Source organism: Pituophis catenifer, unplaced genomic scaffold, assembly GCF_029215685.1.
Source record: "Pituophis catenifer annectens isolate HBS135680 unplaced genomic scaffold, rPitCat1.0.hap2 SCAF_3, whole genome shotgun sequence".
NCBI classification, from domain to species: domain Eukaryota; kingdom Metazoa; phylum Chordata; class Lepidosauria; order Squamata; family Colubridae; genus Pituophis; species Pituophis catenifer.
The window spans coordinates 123,537,610-123,559,378 of NW_027256883.1; the positions used below are offsets into that span (position 1 = coordinate 123,537,610).

At 38.5% G+C, this 21,769-nt stretch overlaps 1 protein-coding gene across 1 annotated transcript in view; it reads left to right on the forward strand.

Annotated features, from left to right (window-relative positions):
* Positions 1-21,769, forward strand: part of PTPRC (protein tyrosine phosphatase receptor type C) — an 84,706-nt gene that overhangs the window by 36,062 nt on the left and 26,875 nt on the right. The window contains exons 3-10 of the mRNA XM_070939318.1: positions 1,985-2,185; positions 5,376-5,456; positions 8,185-8,202; positions 10,652-10,870; positions 12,517-12,621; positions 13,336-13,497; positions 15,049-15,183; positions 18,293-18,463. Of these exons, the coding sequence (XP_070795419.1) occupies positions 1,985-2,185; positions 5,376-5,456; positions 8,185-8,202; positions 10,652-10,870; positions 12,517-12,621; positions 13,336-13,497; positions 15,049-15,183; positions 18,293-18,463 (1,092 nt within the window). The remainder of the gene's footprint in view (positions 1-1,984; positions 2,186-5,375; positions 5,457-8,184; positions 8,203-10,651; positions 10,871-12,516; positions 12,622-13,335; positions 13,498-15,048; positions 15,184-18,292; positions 18,464-21,769) is intronic.

Here is a 21,769-nt window from a genome sequence, read left to right on the forward strand (position 1 = left end):
GGTTTAGTTTGGCTTTTCTTGTTTTCCCTGGTGTTGTCAATTTAATTCTGTTGTAGTACATATGGGCTTATCTGCTCAGTTGTCCCATTACCAAAATAGGAAGGCAAAAATGGACAATGCCATCCTCTATGGATTTCTGACTTATAAAAGCAACTTCAAGGTGTGATTTTCTGACCTGTTTCTGAAAAACACTTTTCCATCTTATGTCATCTCAAGTGTTCTTATCTATTTAAACCAGTTTGTTGCGGATGCCTTGGGGTAGAATAGAATAGAATAGAATAGAATAGAATAGAATAGAATAGAATAGAATAGAATAGAATAGAATAGAATAGAATAGAATAGAATTTTTATTGGCCAAGTGTGATTGGACACACAAGGAATTTGTCTTGGTGCATATGCTCTCAGTGTACATAAAAAGAAAAGATACATTTGTCAAGAATCATAAGGTACAACACTTAACAATAGTCATAGGGTACAAATAAGCAATCAGGAAACAAGTGTGCAGACAAATGTACACTCGCATATACTTATACACAAGAGTGTAGATATTTGTGTATGTGGGTGTGCATGCATGTGAGCCCCAGAAGATCCACACAAGAGAAAATAATTCACAGTTGTATTTTTGGGGAGACAATAGTGGCAAGGCACAGCAGCAGAGACCTTGTCCAATGGAGGATGTGGTAGCTTATCATTTGATATCTTGCATATCTTGCAAGCTGTTGGAAGAGGGTCTCAGTCTGGATAAGATTTTCTTAAAATGATTTCATCAAATTTGCCTGAGCACCGTGTAGGAGCAACTGAGATGTGTGACTATGCTTTAGGTTTGTATCTTATTCTTTTACTGGTTTTGTAAACTGCATTCAGAAACATGGTTGCTGAATGATATGCTAACAGTATAAATCAGGGGTCTCCAAACATGGCGACTTTAAGACTTGTGGACTTCAGCTTCCAGAATTCCCCAGCCAGCTGTGCTGGCTGGGGAATTCTGGGAGCTGAAGTCCACAAGTCTTAAAGTCGCCATGTTTGGAGACCCCTGGTATAAATGAATGGTGTCCTTTCCCTCTGATATATCTTTAACCAGTTTCTTTCCAAGGGGCAAATATTGAAAATTTACTTCAGTTAATTATGTTCTAATTGTTTGTACTACCTTTTGGAGTGATTTCCATGACTTTCTGATCAGTGAAGCTCATCTTATTTTAATTTAATATATTTAATATACTGCAACTTCCAGGAAGTTTTTCAAAAATAATAACAATATAATTGAAGAATTAGAAGAGTTAAAAGTGCTAAAAATGCACATTGCAGCTACAATAAACCTTATCAGGAAATCAGTGTTGTATTCTTCTAAAGTGTAATTGCATTTAAACGTTAAACTGCCTTTAATCTCGGCAGAATTGCTAAATTTAAGGATGGAAGTGATATTAGAGTAATAAAATGAGAAATGGGTGAGTAGACCTGGGTTTTGCAATGTTTAATTATAAAGCCTCTGAGAAATGGTCTCAGGTCATTACAGGTAGTCCTCGAGTTACGACAATGGAGCCCCAAATTTCAGTTATTAAGTGAGGTATTTATTAAGTGAGTTTTGCTCCCCCTCCCATTTTACAACCTTTTTTGCCACCGTTGTTAAGTGAATTACTGCAGTAGGTAAGTTAGTAACCCAGTTGTTAAGTGAATCTGGTTTCCCCATTGACTTTGATTGTCAAAAGGTCTCAAAAGGTGATCACACGATCACATCTGAATTTTGATCACATGATCGTGGGGATGCTGCAAAGCATCATAACTATGAAAGACAGCCATAAGTCACTTTATTGAGTGCCATTGTAAATTTGAATGGCCATTAAATGAACTGTTGTAAATCTAGGACTACCTGTACTGTGTTTTTCATACATTTCTGAGTGAACCAAATCAATTTGTGGGGATTTTTTTTTTTAATCTGTGTACAATAATGCTGATTTTTTTCCCATTCCTTATTTGCCCTCCATAGGAAAAACAACTCCTGACTTTCCATTGACACCTGCACGCACCACTCCATTCTCACCTGCAAGCACCTTTGAAGCAAAGCCTGGTCCTTCAACCAACGAAACAGTGCCTCCTCCTGTTTCTCAGGCTGTTAATTTTACTGAAGCCTCTCTTAGCAAAGAGAGTGTGGCTTTCCTTGCTACTTCTGCTTCCCTCACTATCTCAGGTTTGCTTTAGCGATTCAGGCATAAGGAAACTAAGCTAAACTGAGAATTTCAGGTCATAATGCCTTATAAATATTGTCTGTTTGCAATGGGAAAGCTCTGTGTGTATGTTGCAAAGTTGAATTCCACAGGGCTGGAAGCATTTAATTGGGACTCTTGATTATACTAAATTGCAATGCAGGAATGCAGGTAATGGTGATAGCTGTCTGCTCTCTGTCTGGAATGGTCAGTCCCTATGTCAGCTTCCCCTGACTTGGCTCCTTTCAGATGGTGGGATTCAATTTTTTTTTACTACCAGTTCTGTGGGTGTGGCTTGGTGGGTGTGGCAGGGGAAGCATACTCCCTCCATTCTCTCCCCACTCCAGGGGAAGGTTACTGCAAAATCCCCATTTCCTCCCAATCAGCTGGGACTCAGGAGGCAGAGAATAGATCAGGGCGGAGCCAGTCAGAGGTGGTATTTACCATTTTTCCGAACTACTCAAAATTTCCACTACCAGTTCTTCAGATGTCAGCATTCTGATGCTGCCATAAAAAGGAGGAGACGAGGCTTGACTTTTCACCTACTTATTTTCTCTGTAGATAATATCCCCTAGGAGATGGGATGGGAGTGGGGACATTCCTATGGGTTGAGGTCAGAAGCTGGGGAGACTGACTTGGAAGATGGCCAATGAGAAGATGAGAATTGGGGAACGGAAAGGGAAGGGTTTGGGGGTCAGAGGGTTAGTATCGGCTACGACGAAGTTGGGGCCAGATCTGTCGTACTCAATAAATGGAATATTTCAGCAAAGATTAATTGTTTGGGAGTGCAATTTATTTGAGATGACATCGAAACCTGACATCAGAACTGGTCAGAACCTGCTGAACATCACCTCTGGGTTAGACCAATAACTCTCCAAATTCCCATAGACCGAGACTGATACACTGAGAATGCTGGGAACAGACATAACCACTGTAACACTACTCTCCCAAACCATCTGAATGGCATCAGGCTAGCAAAGGTTGTTTATACTGTATATGTAGCTAGACAATGAAGTAGGAAATGAGGCAGCAGCTCCTTCTGTAGTGTCTAAGGGGTAAATACATGGAAAAGTGTGGAAGGTGATGTATCTCATCAAGGCACAAGCTGGTCTTAAGTCTACTTTGTTTTATGCACCAGCAAAGGCTGAACCTCTAGGGAGCCTTCAGCTAGCCTTATCTGTTAAGTGATATTTAGAACTACCTTCTCCTCCTCCTTCTCCTGAAAATTTTGAGATTCAGGAATGTTAACACCATCTGCTTAGTGTGGCAATAAGGGAAACAATTAGTGCGACACCTGTGCTATGACTATGCACTAAGACAAGGGTATCAAAATTGCGGCCCATGGGCCGGATATGTCACACAAACTGGCCACACCTACCTCCGGTTAATGAAGGGGGGGAGTCATTATACATCACATGACGACAACGTGATGCCATGAGTTTGACATCCCAGCACTAAGATAACCAGATAATGAATACTCAGATGCTTGGGCCAATATGCAACATTATGAGTTGCATGACTCAGAGTAAGATGGACAGTACCTAAATTTGACAAATAAATAAAATGTTAACATAGAATTAACATGTTGAAAGTCAACCTCTATTTGTTTGGGGGTGGGGTTTCTACAAGCTGAGGTATAGGATCATCTGAATCATGTAGCATCTTCCTTTTTTCGCAAAATTGCAAGAGAGCAATATTTCAACCAATTGTGTAGTTGCGAAGGCTTGGCAAGTCCCTTTGACTGAGTGAGTAAGACTCAGTGAGACTTACTCTCAGATAAGTATGCATCGCAACCTTGCTCAGCCTGACCATTCTTCTGATGTGCTGGACTCCAGCTCCCAGGATGCTTAGTAATCTATCCTTTAACAATGCAGGTTGAGGGAATTATGGGAGCTGGTCCACCATATCTGAAGAGCATCACATTGGAAAAGGATGATGTATAAGACTGTTGTCTGATTAAGTTGTGACATTCTGATGGACAAATTATTTTTTTGTGCTCTGACCGTGGAAAGCAGGACTTCTCAGTCTATGGATTAAGCCTCCTGGAAGTTTCAAGCGACTTGTGTGTGTATGTTTGTGTGTGTCACTGGGCGTACATAACTATGTGAGTTGAAAAACTTGATTGGACTGATTGGACAGGTAGAGTAAACATGCTGTGAAAACATGCTCTGGGCTTTGGTCCTTCTTCTGTCTGCAAAACCTAGAGTGAGCAGTTACAGTACCACAAAGTTTCACAACCCTTATGATATTTAGATTAGTACATTAATAGATCTATACCACATATAGATTAGCAGTAATATATTTATTATGATCGGTGATCAGTATTTTCTTATTTTTTTTGTAAAGACAAGATTCAAAGACATAGAAAATTTTGAGATGTTTAATAGGAATAAATTTAAAAAAACATAAATAGTAAAAGAATAGTAAAAGTCTAAACCTTTCAAAATAGTTGAAAGAAAGAGATTAACATTTGACTATTAAAACATAAATGGCATATTATTTCTTGTCCAACCCTAACATCAGTGCGGCTGTTAATTTTTTAAAGGGAAAGTCTTATAAATTAGCATAGGATATTGTAGTACTATAAGGAGTTAGAAAATCACTGATTCAGTAGCGTTGAAACCAATGTTTTATTAAATTCAAAGTGTACTGAATTCAACAATTAATATGGATTGCACAATTCTGCTTATATTTCAGTGTAAAAATATAGTATCTAAATATCTTTTCTAGTCTTCATGACTGCTCTATCAAGTTTGTGACATTTTTCTTAATAGCTTGTTCCTTTACAGCAAGCCATGGGGTGAATAAAAGGCTAATTCGACTCTAATCTGATCACCATCATGACAGGCCATTGTTCATCATGACCCCTGATGCGACCACTGTGAGGTGTCATAATCTCCAATTAAGTAGGGGAAGGATTTTTACCTTAAATTAACATGAGTTTCTACGCATGTGTGTTCAGAATGTATGCTCTGTGATTGTGCAATAGATTGAGTGTAGCACGTAATACTACATAATGTGTAGTAGAAAAATTATATTTTTTTCTACTTTTGATTTGGAAAAGCAACACGGCACATTTTCTTTCCTTTCAGCTTTAAAATTATTTCCCAAATGGGAAATATATTAGCAGTTATTTCTGGATGTGATGCTAACATTCTGTTTATTTCTTGGCAGATGATGGGAGTACTTTCTTTACTCCAACCACTGGCACTGCAACAAGCATCTCTTCAGCTCTCCCAAACACCACCTCAATAGGTGACAAACCTGCACCCATTTACTTACTGTGCATGCAAAGTTTTGAATACAAACCACACTTTAATCTTAAAGTGTGGTTTGATCCTATGAACGTTTGTTGAAAATGTTTTCCTGTAGAAGTCAACTGAATTGAATAGGAATTATGTAAAAACTGTTTCCGAATTCTGCATTCAGCCCTATAATCTGAATGAAGAACTAAAATTTATAAAGTACTTGATTCAGGGGTTGTCGTTGTTGTTTTGTCTCTTTGAGCTTGCTTGACAAGATTTTCAGTAGTGGTTTGCCTTTGCCTTCTTCTTAGGGTAGTGAGAGAGTGACTAGCCCAAGGTCACTCAGTTGGCTTTGTGCCTAAGGCAAGACTAGAACCCTTGGTTTCCTGGTTTCTAGATTGGTGCCTCAACCACTACAACAAGTGAAACGTCTTCAAGGAAAAACAAAATATTAAGCTTGCTCTCCGCTTTTTAAGTTCCCATCCTAATAAAACCCCTCTCTTCATGCTTGCTAAGAAGAGTTTCTTAGTTGGTTTTGACAAATCAACTAGGTCAGATCCTTGCAGTTTGCTTTATTGTCCTGGATGAAGGCTCAATGACTAAGATGCTAAACTTGTCGTCGAAAGGTTGTCAGTTCAACGGTTCAAATCCCTAGTGCCACGTAATGGGTTGAGCTCCCGTTACTTGTCCCAGCTTCTGCCAACCTAGCAGTTCAAAAGCACATTAAAAATGCAAGTAGAAGAATAGGGACCACCTTTGGTGGGAAGGTAATAGCATTCCCTGAGTCTTTGGCATTTAGTCAAGCTGGCCACATGACCACAGAGACATCTTTGGACAGTGCTGGCTCTTCGGCTTTGAAACAAAGCTGAGCACCGCCCCCTAGAGTCGGGAATGACTAGCACATACGTGCGAGGGTAACCTTTACCTTTACCTTACTGGATGAAGAGATGCCCATGTACTGTATGTATCTCCAAAAACATGAAGGAGCATTGTGACAATCCAAATGTATGATTACTCTAATAATGGCAATGCAATTTCTGCATGATTGCTATATGGGTCTCAACTGAGTACATAGATAACTATAACATAAATTATCAATTAAAAACTGTGAGCTTTACAAGCTCCCAAATATCTTTCAAGTACAGTCTTAAGATTGGAGGTTGGAGTAATGCATCTCAATCTTCAATTAGCTTGAGCAATGTTTCCGTAGGATGATCTAATCCCATTGCTGTTGTTAAATAGTCAGTGGAAGAGGCCAGTTGACTATAAACTGGTTCACTATGGTGTCCCCTTCAAGTCACTGCAATCTGAACATAATTCTGCTAAAAATTCTCAAACAGCACACTGTATATGTAATGTTGAATGACAGCTGGAGATGAATTGAGCTTTGTAGTATATTACAATCTGCTGGTACAGCATACGTTCTCCACCAAATTAGCAGATTACTCCCAATGACTAACTAAAGATCATAGAGCATTGTGATGTTATGATGTCTGCCTTCCACTGTAAAAGAAGTAGGTTATAGCATGTCACAGCATGTGGAATGTTGTAGCCTCGTGTGGCAAGGACAGTAGAAGGCAACAATTACGTTCTACTGTGCCACAACCTTAATGAAGATTCTGAGTACATTTAATTTCCTCCATGTTGGAAAACTTTCTTTAAAAAAAAGAGGATGGTGGACATATTATTTATTATCTGGCTCCCATTCAATGTTGCATACAAGGTAACTAAATTCTGGTCAGCTCTGATGCATGTTTGGCAAAAGGTTTCCGTGCATAAGGCAAGGTTACAATACGGTTACTCTTGATAAGCTTGTGTGTGTAGTGTATTGGGCAATTACCCGGTTATAGGAAGTCCTTGACTTAATGACAATTTGTTTAACAACAGTTCAAAGTTATAACAGTCTAATAAAAAGCTACTTATGACATGCACCCACACTTAGGACTGTCGCACCCTCCCCTGCAGACACAGGATCATAATTCAGCCCCTTCTCATCGTCCTCCTCAACGATGGCGAGACCCATCTGGGGCTTGACATGGACATTTGGCAACTGACTCACTTTGCAACCAGTTGCAATGTCTGTAGTCACGTGATCACAATATTTTTTTTGTCAATTTCTTATCAAATATGGCAAAAAATTCCTCTTGGGGAAGCTGTGACCACTTGACTCTCTTCACAACACCTTAACAATTTCATAAAATTGGGTCTGTTCATGGGTTGACTCAATTTGATCGTAGTGATTTACAACAGAAATTCCATTCCCAATTCTGGTGGTAAACTGAAGATTACCTGCATACAGTTCAGTCACTGTGAAGCTGTTAAAAACTCTGCAACTGATTGGAGCAGTCCAACTAACTTTATCCAATATAAGGGTCTGGGGCTATCTGATACAGCCAAGAGTTACTGAGGTATCTAGTGAAACTTGAGAGAGAGATTATATTCTGAAATTAATGTCTGCTAGGGTCTGATGTCATTAATGGGGTAGAACATTTCAGCATGGTTTATGAGCCACTTCCCAAATATGGCAGGATACTGAATATCCAATTATTGTTTTCATGAAATTATGAAATAATTCTATTAAGCAACGCAACATATTATGTAATTTTCATCTTCTCAATCAGAAACCCAATGAAATAATGTACATGAATATGTAAATGTTAAATAATTTTTTTTCCCATTTAAGAGGCATTTGCTACAACTGACTTTCTCTTATTTTTGTTTTTTGTTTTCCTTTGCAGACAATCGTAAGGCTTGTGGTAAGTTTTTAATTCCCCCTCCCCAAGAAGATGGAATATAACCATTTGAATAAGAAAGAAGCTCTATCAGTTGGAAAGGCTGCCTTCACAGTTCTTTTGCATACTCTTGTCCCATCAAAATATACATATACAGATGCCATATACATTATTATACCCTTAAAAAAAAAAAACAGAAGAGCTTTTGCTGGAATCCTTAGCATATGTCTATGGAGACTCTCAGTCATCCAAGTCATGGCTGTCCCAAAGGTGCTTTTTCAAGAGGCAACTGGACTTTCTGGTTTTTCTTTGAAGACGTTTTGCTTCTCATCCAAGAAGCTTCTTCGGCTCTCAGAGAAGAAGAAGCTTCTTAGATGAGAAGCAAAACGTCTTCAAAGAAAAACCAGAAAGTCCAGTTGCCTCTTGAAAAAGCACCTTTGGGACAATCCTTAGGATTAGAATCATTTTCATGGGCCGTTCATCTGTATTTGTGCATTTTGTAACAAATATAGCTAGTCCTCGATTTACAACAATTCAATTAGTGACTGTTCAAAGTTACAACGGCACTGAAAAAAGCGACTTATGACCGTTTTTCACACTTACAACCATTCCCATGGTCATGTGATTTCCATTCAGATGCTTAACAACTCACAGTTATGGCGGTTGTGTTCCGGGGTCACATGATCCCCTTTTGCATCCTTCTGATGAGCAAATTCAAGGGGGAAGCCAGATTCACTGAACAATTGGGTTACTAACTTAACAACTGCAGTGATTCACTTAACAACTGTGGCAAGAAAAGTCATAAAATGGGGCAAAACTCACTTAACAAATGTCTCACTTAACAAATGTCTCACTTAACAATGTAAATTTTGGGCCCAATTGTGGTTGTAAGTGGAGGACTACTTGTAGGTTGCTTAATAGGTAGATTTCCAGCTATATATACAGGATGACATCAGCCTTCTGAGGATTCCCAGCTCTATTCCTCCTTTCCATCAAACTCCAAGAAAGCCACTGCAGTTGCTAATGTCCATTATGGCCTTGTCAAGAATGGGCTTTATGATAAGGGAGATAACCAAACAGACAAATTGTAGTGCACTACAAATGGTGCAAAATGGTGCAAGAAGTGACACTGTTTCAAAAAATAGTTAGTCAATCTCCTGATGAGTGCAAAGAGCAGGGATCTATGGAGATTCTCAACCATCCAGGTCATGGTTGTTCTAAAGGTTCTTTTCAAAACGCTACTGGACTTTCTTTGTATTTGTGTGTGTGTGTGTGTGTGTGTGTGTGTGTGTGTGTGTGTGTGAGAGAGAGAGAGAAAATGTTTCACTTCTCATCCAAGAAGCTTCTTTCATTCTGTTTGAATAGTGGGGAATATTATATTATTCCTCACCATTCAGTCGGAAATGAAGAAGCTTCTTGGATGAGAAGCGAAATTTTTCCAAGGAAGAAATAACAACAACAACCAATCCAGCTGTATTTTGAAAAGTTAGGTAAGTGTCTTTTTGAGATCAAAAATATCCCGAAAAGGTCATTTGGAAGCATAATTTGGGACTTTGGATCTGTTAGCCTCTGTTGAAGTGAAGGATATGTTGTATGGTCTCAGAGATAGTTTTGTCCCATCATTGTTAATGCTTGAACTGATAGGCTACAAGGAAAAAAATTGCTATGTGCCCCCCCCCAAAGAATTAAATCTATCTATAAGAACTATTGGGCCAAATTTCCATAATTTATTTTTAATCACTACTTAAGCAGTATAGGAAAACCTAATCCAGATTGAGTAAATACATCAAGGACCTTGAAGAATGATTTGAGGTGGCTTTATAAATCAATATAAATATAACTAGAAAAATTTAGATTACACTGATTCTAGAGGCTTTGTGTTTTTATATGGGTAGAGTCATTGCCACAGAGCAGACATCGAATCCTCTGGGTACTGAGTACCGTATTTTTCGGAGTATAAGATGCACCTTTTTCCCCCCTAAAAGGGGGTAAAAATTTAGTTGTGTCTTATACACCAAATGTAGCCCCACCCACCCACTGGCCCCCACTCTTTGGCCTCTGTCTCGCAGCAGTTACCTCCTTGCAAGCAAACAGCAAGAAAAAATAGCTCCTTTCAGCTTCAGCCCAGCCTAATTAGCACAAGTTGATTGGATCGGCCTCCCGACCTCAGCTGATTTGCTCTCAGGGCTCTGCTGCAAAGAGTAAAATTGCTGGAGCAGATTTTTTTTTCCTTGTGCTGATCAAGCTATGCTGAAAATGAAAATGAAAGTAAAGCAGGCTGTTTGCTGTTTGCTGCAACAAAATTGCTCAGAGTCCAAAAAATACGGTAGGTTAATTAACACAGGAATAAAACTGTAACCTTATGATTTACATATTTTATTATATCATTTGTGGCCTTCTGTGGATTTAATTCTTTTATTTTAAAGTTTCAGAATGATTACCTCCAACTTTGATTTGTTCGTTTGTCTTATAGACGCTATTTCGCCTATTCCGACGTTTACGGACGATCGTCATGCTGCAAATCTTATGTTTAATGGATCATTAGATTTGCTGAATGTTACCTGCATTTCTTGTGATTGGAAAAAAAAGACCATTACTTTATCTCATCTGATAGAATGCCAAACCTATAACATAACAGCAAAGTTCAGCGAAGATTGCGAGAAACCTTTTTCCATTAATGTTCCCATTTCTGGTAATTATAATTCATTAAAACAAAATGCACATTATTGTTCTTAATGTTGTTTTCCATACTTTGTTAAACCCTGCCTTAAACATCATTTTTTGGGAGGGGTAGGTAAAACCTAATGTGCTTCTTAGCAATACATAGCACAAATTGATCAAATTTAGCTAAATGAGATGGACTGAATAGACCTGCTTTAATGCTGTGGGAACCAGACAGACGAGTTGCTTAACAGTTATGTGGGATTCAGGTACCGATGGCAACTGTAAATGTCAACATTACCATTGTAAGTCAGCACTACCATGTGGCATCATGCTTTACAATTGCACCATTTAGGGATGGAGTTGCTGATCCCAATTACCGCCATTAAGCAAGAACCTGGAGTTATCTTTACTTTGACTGTCAGAATTTTCAAAATAACGTTTTCATCTTTACTAACACTAAAAATGTCTTCCTGAAATCCTAGTGGCTCTTGAGTTTGCCAGCTAGGTGGAGCTGGTAGTAACTCATCAGAAAGCAATTTTCTGAATAGGAAACACTCCAGGGGTGGGTTCTACTTACCTTTACTACCTTCGCAACGGGATTGCGTGCTTCGCTCCTGCACGTGCCCTGCTTCTGCAGATGCGCAGAAGCATCTGTGCATGCACAGATCGCCAATGGCATCATCTGGGAAGGTGGGTGGGGCCTCCCACCAGTTTTACTACCGGTTCTTGAGAACCGATCCGAACCGGGGGCAACCCACCACTGAAACACTTCCTTCTTGTTTGTCATGATCTCAAGATCACAAGTGTTACCAAGTATCACTCCCCCTTTAAAGGATATTTGCAGGGGTGGGCTGCTGGGGGTTCGCATGAGTTCGGGAGAACCACTAGCTAAGTTTCTGTACAGTTTGGAGAGCCCCCAAATCCCACTCATGGCTGGCCCCGCCCATCCTGCTCCGCCCCTCACAGGAGTCCCCACATGGTCCGTTTTGGATGCAGGTTAATGCAGGGCACGCATGGAGGCTTGTGGAGGGAGAAAAATGGGCCTACTAGAAGTTCAGGAAGTCTGGAAATGGGCCCATTTCCAGCCTCAAGAGGGACTCCAGAGCTCGGGGAGGCCATTTTCGCACTCCCGGAGGCTCGAGAAAAACCTCTGGAGCCTGGGGAGAGCAAAAATGCCCAGGAATATCCAGGAATTCCCATTTAATAGCTGAAAACCAGAAATTGGTTTCACTTGCTATAGCTGCTTCCCTCATCCCAGAACTTTGTATCCCAGCTTCCTAGAAACTGTGGTTGGTAGGCAGGTGAAGATTTCAGTGGGAGAAACATGGGAGAAACTAAGACAACTCTGGCTGGAAATGGCATTTTATCCTTTAGTCCTGTTGGGAGAGAGAGGCAGGCCTATCAGCCCATGGAAGAAAAAGAGTTTCCAATGTTGTGATCGAAATGTGAGAAACCTCTTTGAAATGATTAATAAGGAGCTGTTCATCATTGCAATTACACTTCTACCTTTCTTTTTCCTCTCGTTTGTTGAAAATTTTGTTCATTTTTCATCCAGTGTACAGTTTTGTAACCCGTGCATTGTATATAAATAAGGAGGTAATTTTCCAGCATTTTTTTAAAAAACATGAAAAATACTTAAATGAATTCATTTTTTTTTCTCTCCCTCTCTTTCAGATAACAAGCATTTGGATAAAACCGTCACTAATACTACAATAACTTTAGTTTGGGACATTGCTAATCGGTGTGAATTGAAATATTCATATTGCTGTTTCCAAAATGGTAGGATTTTTTTTTAAAGCAATTAGTTGGCATTTGATCTAAAATTAATGGGGAAATCAAAAAGTACTTTGTATAGAAGTGCTTCACCTTATAAAAGATAAAGGCAATATTATAAAAATGTTTAAAGAATTTGAGTTTTCATGTATGTTCATATAAGAAATCCTCACTGAGCAACTGACTTATACAGTGATAAAAAGTGACTTTGTGACCAGTCTTCACATTTATGACCTTCAAACATCTGTAAAGCAAAAGAAAGCTGAGGAAAGGTTATAAGCCCAGCCATGGTTTCACTTATTGACTGCTTCATTTAGCAATCAAATTGTGGGTCTCAATTATGGCCACTATAGGAAGATTATCTGTAGTACTATTATTGATTAAGCGAAATACAACCTTTTGGTACATTGTCTTTAGAATTATTTCTGTTCCATTGTAGACTTAATTTTTTTCTCCTTGCAATAGCACATCATTTTTTTTCTTCTTTAAAAATCAAATCAAAACTCAGCATACAAGTTTATCAGCATACAACACCCCTGATGTTCTTGAGCATTTAAGTTTACAGAATTCTCAGTTATGCTTATATGGTTTGAGAATTCTAGGAGTTGAAGTTTACACATCGGGAGGACAATTATATCCAAGCTTGGCAAGACTATTGAAGATGTAGAATCTCCGAGATGCCTGGATTTCAGGGCAATATTTTTTTTCCATTCCTTACAGATAATAAGTCTAGCTGCATTTGGAATGATGTGAATAAGTCAGAGTATCAGTTTAAAGAGTTGCCACCCAACACAAATTACACATGCAAATCAAAAATTGACCAATCAAGATTTCTTAATACACCAGTACATCGTACACTTCAGATAACAACGGACTATGGAAGTGAGTATCACACCGTGATTTTTAAAAATATGTTGTTACTTATTGCTTACTGAATTTGCCCAGAAACTAAATATTTCTGCATGTGTTTAAACAGGAAGAGATATGTATTGAGATCCTGGTAACTGATATTTGGTAAGATATATCAGATAATAATGCTAAATCAGCCAAGTTCATTATAAACAGCCAGGTCCACAGGGAAAATGGAGGCAGCGTTCTCAAGTGTGGTCATTATCACAGGATAATGAGATTAAAGACAATTAACGTAAGATGAGATAGCCATTAAAGAGAGGAATGGCACCAGTTTGTGATTTCATCCCTGTGTAGGTAACTGCTTCAGAATATTTACTTCTTTTCGGGACTAAAGAAATCATGCATATTAAGTGTGAATATGCATTCAACATTTAGTTTGGCCCAAAGCTTGTGAAACATTTCTGTTCATGGCCATCTAAAAGATTATGTATAATGCTTGTTAACTTTTTCCACCTTTCTTCAATTTTTTTTTTTGTTTGGTGCAACAGTATAAATACTGTATGATTAGCCGATCTTGACAACATTAGTAATCTCAGGATTTTAGATTAGATTGTGAAAAGCCTGGAAAAAGACAATGGGAAGTCAATGCTATTAATTGCTGCTGAGAAAATTAGATGGATATGTCCATAGCATCATAAGGAGTCAAGCTGAACTTGAAGGAATCAAAACCTAGATTAACAAGATGATTGTACGTTACTTGGAGAATATAGGTGATTTGATTTTCCAAAATCTTCAATAACTTGGAGATTTTGTTGTTGTTGTTATAAATACCCACCCACCCTCCCTCCCTCCCTCCCTCCCTCCCTCCCTCCCTCCCTCTCTCTCTCTCTCTCTCTCTCTCTCTCTCTCTCTCTCTCTCTCTCCACACAGGGCACAGGATAATTGGTCATATTTACTTCCCTTTGCCAGATTTAGCATGGGATGTGTTGACTTTTCATCTCAGCCAATCAGAAGTCATTGGGAATGATTAACTGCTCTTATAGTCACCAACAAAAAATGTAACCGATTAGAAATGATGAAAGTTTATGATTCATTGTTCATGGGCCCAGCTGGCAGGAGATTCTAGAGACCAATATGTGATTTCTAAAGAGATGTATTTTGTGGAAAGAGGAATTTAGTATGCTTACATGCCACCCAACTCTCAACAGAGGCTATCAACATACATCTTATCTTGAACCTAAGGAATAAATATCACCTCTGGGGCAAATAGAAGTTCTAAAAACAGAGTTGGAATTGAAGTGATCGGTCTATGTTGGTAGTTGACTAATGTCACATAGGATTTGCTGGTCTTGTATTCTTACTCTGGAGTTGATAAACTTTTCTAAGACCTGAAATTCCTGACATTTTCTGGAAATACACAATGTTGCACAAATACACAATTTACTGCTTGACACTGGTTCTATTTCCCTCCTGTAAAGTCATGGTAGTCATGGATTATATTGCTCATATTGTATTTATGTTGTCATGTCCCAGAGATCACTGTTTTATCATTACTTGATTTTCTGTTAATTTTTGTATCAGGGCCAGACCTACCTAAAAACTGTTCATCAAGGTCAACTACAGAAAGTATAACAGTTACTTGGAGTGCACCACAAACCCAGAGAAATGGCCCTATTGATGGTTATATAATCAAAATATTTGACAAGAAATCTGGTGGTATGTATATATACTAATACTACTATTGCTATGTACTACTGGTATGTATTTCTAATTGTTTGAAAGCACCTATTCATGCATTTTCAGGATTTTTAAACATTATTTTCAAAATTTTCTGGATGGATAATTGTAATAACCTTGATAAGTAGCTGCTGTTGTTCACTACTTCTCCTAGTAATAGGTTTGCTCTATTAATCTCTGAAAATTTCAAGAATATTTCAAGGATATTTCAAGGATATTTCAAGGATAATTTCAAGGATATTTTCAGAGTAGTTTTCTAATCTCTATCACTAACACTGAAAATAGTTTGATTTTGTATTGATTCCTCCAAATAGAAGGCATTTTCCTTTCTGTAGATTCCATCAGTGACGGGTTTCAAAAATTTTTACTACCGATTCTGTGGGTGTGGCTTGGTGGGTGTGGCGTGGCGGGTGTGACAGAGGAAGGATACTCAAAATCCCCATTCCCTCCCCAGGGGAAGGTTACTTCAAAATCCCCATTCCTTCCCCACCCCACTAACCTGCTCTGGGAAGGAATCAAACTCCCTCCTCTTCATTTCCCCAAATAAAATATTACTCATAAGAAAAGGCTCCCAGAAAAGCAAGGAAAAATCAAGCTGCTAACAAGGAACCTGCCTGATACCCATTCCACAATCCTGCCAGCTGCATAAAGGAAACTTTGTAAGAAGAAAACAGCTACCAGTGCTTAGAGATAATAGAAAATGGAAGCTGGAAGTTCGGCTCCATTTACAAGCAGGCAGAAAACTCATTCAAGACAGGATATTTCACAATGGAAATTGCCCAAATCTTTTTAGAAACACAAAGCCCATGTTGCACAAATCCCAAAACTTTAAAAACATAGAACCATATAAGAATCCCTCCTCTTATCCAGTTTGTTGTTCAGCTGACCCAGAAACGAACTGCTGAATGTCACTTCGCTTCTGCAAGTAAAAACCTCCTTCCAGAAGCTGCTTCTTGGCTTCTCAATTTAAAGCAACGGTGTCTTGTTTTTTTCCCTCTTCTTTGTCAGGTGAGCCCTGATTTTTTCCTTCTAGCAGATCAGCTGGGAGACTGGGAGGCAGTGAATAGACTGAGGGCGAGGCCAGGCAGAGGTGGTATTTACCGGTTCCCTGAACTACTCAAAATTTCCACTACTGGTTTACAAGAACCGGGCAGAACCGGTAGCAACCCACCACTGGATCCCATGTATCTTGACAGTATCATCCCCCTGTTTCAATTAGCAGACAGAAGTGGCAGACATTGGTGGAGGACAGTGATTACTTCTCAGCCCCTCCTTCTGGACCTCAAATTATTCCCACTCTCTTAGAAGGTGGGGCAGTAGATGCCCCTCAACCAGTACTACATCTCAGATATCTTGGCAATCTGTACATGGCTTGTGTATTTTATCAGTGCCAGTATAAAAGCCAGTTGCCACTCCAGTTCATATTGATATATTGAATGAATAGAATGTCCGTATGTCCTTCATTGCAAAATATCCCTGTCCAATTTCACTTGAGGCCACATGAAACCAAATTTTGTTCAAAAGGTTCCCTTTAGACTTTACTGACTTCTTGTTTTCTTTGGGGGGGGGCAATATTTAAACAAAGTAGTGAACTGAAATATCAGAGAGAAATTATTTTTAACTATAAGTAAAGTTCTATCATATAGACCAATATAGAAATAAAGGAAAATACAGTATTTTGGCTAGGAGTTCAGCAGAGGGAAAGAACAGGAAATTATCTGCCCATTCATCCATTCTTCTTTCCACCCACCCATCCATCCACCCATCCATCTATTTATCTATCCATCCATCGTTGCATCCATTCACCTATCCATCACCTCCACTTAAGAGACAATTTTTTTCCATGTCAGAAGCAAAGTGCTTCTGTGGCAAAAGGATTTGCCAGTGAGAACACCATTGCTCAGGGACACCCAGCTCAGGGCTCTTTTCGTGTCCCCATGAAGTTGCTCACTCATTAATCTAGTCATGGTTGCCCACTTTCAAACTGCTTGGTCAGCAGGAGGTAGAGTGTATGATGGGAGCACACTGGGGTGAAATTCAGCAGGTTTTGACAGGTTCTGGAGAACCGGTAGCGGAAATTTTGAGTAGTTCGGAGAACCGGCAAATACCACCTCTGGCTGGTCCCAGAGTGGGATGGGAATGGGGATTTTGCAGTATCCTTCCCCTGCCACATCCACCAAGTCATGCCCACCAAGCCAAACCACACCCACCATGCCACGCCCACAGAACCGATAGTAAAAAAAAATGAGTTTCATCACTGGAGCACACCCCATCCGCTGCAGCAATGGGTGTCAAACATGAGCCAGCCAATCATCAGCCAAGACTTCTAACCTCATGAGCCACTGTGTTTCTTAGGAGACTAATTTCCCCAAGTAGATAGAAGAGACAGATGATAGATAGAACTAGAATTTATTGGAATGGGATTCTCCATCTCCCAAACTCCAGCATTAACACCAATAATAATTGCCCCAATGTTTGCACACATTTGAAGTGAACAGTATATTATCACCTGGGAAAAAAACCTTGTAAACTACAATAAATATTCTAAAGTAAAAATCAATTAAGGGTAAATCAATCGAAGCAAAATATTATTCTGGGATAAGGTAAGAAATTTGTTTAGTTTGCATTGGAAAGTATTGTTACTTCTAGATCTAATTCATATTAATTGAATATTAACTAACGAAGTTAGTTAATATTCAAACAGCACCATTTTACAGTTTTCTAATTTTAAAAAATATATTAGAGAAAAATGTATATATTTGTAAAAACAATGTTCATAAATGCATTGTTAAAGAAAATTGTAATAACTGTGTAATACACAAAACTGCAAATGAAATGGAAGCAATATACATAAAAATGCATAAAAATCTTAAACTTTAAAAAATAGATCTCAGTTTGACAAATGAAAGTTGTTGGATTCAGAAAAAACAAGAAATCAAATCTGATATGTTCATTCATCCATCTATATTTTGGCATTCTTAATAGGAGGTTGGTTTCCTTCTATGTAAATCAGTGCCAATAATTATTTCTGAATTTGTGTCTCTGCATAAACATTATTTATATTTGAATGTATTTATGTTTTTAACAGTTCCAGACGATCTAAACCCTAGGACAGAATATAATAGCATGCAATATAAAAGGACTGGTTTAAAACCTTATACAAATTATACAGTGAAGATATTGGCATTCACAGAGAAGAAAAGACTCCCATCACTTGAGGGGCTTCCCTGTACTGGTTATATTATGACTATGCCAACAAGTAAGTTGTGAATATTTAATTGTGAATATTTCATTTAGCTGTGAAAATATAATTATGGAGTAAGGTTATAACCACAATAAATATTATTATTTATTAAATTTATATGCTATTTGACTCCCAGTTACTCTGAATGGTTATATATAAAAAGGGCCATCATGTGTACTTCACAAGTGTACAAATGGGGCACAGAACTCCGGACTGTTGGCTGAACAAGCAGGGCCAATAGCTGCAGGACTACTAGAAGAAAAGGTGTTTAAAAGTAAAGGTTTCCCCCTTCCAAGTTGTGTCTGATTCTAGGGGTAGTGCTCATTCTGTTTCTTAGCCAAGGAAACCATTGTTGTCTGAAAACATTCACGTGGCCAGCATGACTATATGCCAAGGTGCACAAAACCTTATTACCTTCCTGCCAAAGTGGTAACTATTTATCTATTTGCATTTTCATGCTTTCAAACTGCTAGATGAGGAGAAGCTGGGGCAAGTAATGGGAACTCGTTCAGCAGTACTTGGGTCTCAAACCTGGACTGTTAGCTTTCCATCTGACAAGCTCAGCATCTTTAACTGAGTGACCCATTGCATCCCCAAAGGGGTTTACCTGTTGCAGATATACAAAGATTGAAAACAAAGTGAAGAAGAAGAAGGAGGAGGAGAAGGAGGAGGAGGAGGAGGAGGAGGAGGAGGAGGAGGAGGAGGAGGAGGAGGAGGAGGAGGAGGAGAAGAAGAAGAAGAAGAAGAAGAAGAAGAAGAAGAAGAAGAAGAAGAAGAAGAAGAAGAAGAAGAAGAAGAAGAAGAAGAAGAAGAAGAAGAAGAAGGAGAAGACAATGATGTTATTCATTTAGTTGTGTCTGACTTTCAGTGATTCTATGGGCCAGATCTCTCCACATCTTCCAGTCTTGCACTACTTCCTTCTGTTTTTCTATAATCTGTCTGTTATCAGCTTTGATGATGTCCAGTACCAGGTTCTTTGACTGCCTGGTTTCCTTTTACCACTAACTCTTCCCAGCATATTGTTTTCTCCAGTGAATTCCCCTGCATGACATGGCCAAAGTAAATGAGACACAGTTTCATGATTTTGCCTTCTAGTGACATGTCTGGTATTATATGCTCCAGTATTGCTTGTTAGTCACCTTTGCTGTCCAAAGAATATGCAGGAGCCTTCTCCAGCACCAGGCTGATTGCTAGGCTGATGTCCTTGGTTTTCCATATTAGGCATTTGCTCATCATTGCTGTCCAACCCAGTGCAATCCAATGTTTTATTTACAAATCAAGCGTAACAAGAAGAGGATATTTAAAAAGAGCGCATCTAGAAACAACAACATCCAGAATCAGAAATCAGAGAACCGAGACTAGTAGTTCAACTTCAATTTATAACATGAAATAAAGAATCCATAGAAGCAGAATTGGAAGAATTGCAAATCAGAGCAAAGAAGTTGAAAGCTTTGCCAGAAGTACCTCAGATTGTAAAGGCAAACCAGAAGGAGTCAGCAGTAGAAGAAGCCAGCATTGCTATTGAATAATTCTTATTCCCAAACCAAGCATTTCCTTGCTTTCTCCACAGAAAGAACAATATCTTCTAATTAAAAAAGACAAATTGAAACAAAGACTAACCAAGCATTTTGAACAGTACAAAAACATCAGAATAAGACTGTCTGTATTGAGGCTTGTTCCAAAGAAACAACTAGCCCAAGTATTAAAAGATACCAATACTGTAACATCAAATATAAACACCCGTTCACTACAAGAAACAAACCAACTAATGTACAGCATGGCTGCATTTATAACTGAATACCTAGGATGCAAAATTAACAAAGAAGGAGAAAGAAGCCAAAAATCACCAAATTAAAAAATAAGATCAGCAAGCTAAAATCAGATGCAAGCAAGCTAGAACAGATGAAAGAAAAGCTGAAGAACAAGAAGCACAAGGAATACCACATCAAGAAATATCAACTAGAAACAAAGAAATAATAAAGCAGCAATAACAGCTATATGGTTATATATAAAGAAGATCAGAGATATCAATCTCAAACTGCACACTATAGACAAAATCTCCAATTTCAGTCAAATCAAAAACATTTCTAGTAATCCATCAAAGGAGAGGCTGCAATTAACCAGTCAGCACCTGACTAAGAAGAAACGATACAGTTCTGGGAACAGCTATGAGTCAAATTTTAAAAATGCAACAAGAATGCAGCTTGGATTAAAAAAGAAACCAAAATGAAAAAACTTGTAATTACAGCAAAAATGGTGGAGAAAAGAGCAAGAAAGTTCAAGAATTGTTCAGCACTAGATAAAAATAAACTGCATGGTTTGGGAGTGAAACATCTGACTAGCCTATACCAACTCACTGCTAAACAGTTTTCAACATACTGCCAGAAGATGAAATTGAGGATTGGAAAGTGCAAATTCTACCTGATAATGAAAAGTCCAACAAAAGGGGCATCACCAGGCAGCTACAGGCCAATTATTTGCTTACCAACAACTTTCAAATTGCTAACTGTTGTAGCTGATGAAACCCAACAGCGCTTAGTTGAAAACATACTCCTTCCACCTGAACAGAAAGGAAACTGCCCAAGCAGCAAAAGAACAAAAGATCAGTTCCGAATTGATGAGTTTTGGAAAATTACAAGAAAGGGATGACAAAGTTGAATGAAACTTGGGTTGATTACAAGAAGGTATTCAACTCCCTGCCACATGAATAGATAATTAAGTGCCTAGAAATAACAGGGCTCAGTAGAAACATCAGAAACTTTGTGAAAAGATCAATGGCACAATGGAAGACACAGTTGCTGATCAATAGTGATTGTTAAGGTTATTGTTGTTGTGTTACCAACCAGCAGAGTAGATTGCACAGAGAAACTGAACACGTTGCAGTACCTTGCTTAAATATTCTTACAACCAGTAATTATGTGATTACAGCATGACTCAGCATTAAAGCCACATAATACATTTTCAGCTTAAAGTAACAGTACACTTATATTGCCTGTACAACATAGTTAGGCTCAAACCATATCCTAACAGTGATAAACTGGGAGAGGTTAATATCAAGAGAGGAATCTTACAAGGTGACTCATTATTATTATCTGTTATTGCATCGATTCCTTTGTCAACAATACTGAATAAGTCAGGCTTTTAAAAAAAAACTTTAGTGCCATTTTGACTTTTGGAACACACTCCATCTGCACAAAGCAAAATGAGGATCAAATTGAGAATGGCGAAAACCAGGATTTTTTTTTTGAAAAATTATTTTGGTGATTTTCGTAAATTCTTAAAAAATGTTCCACCTAAAGGATCAACCAATGAAAAGCTTAT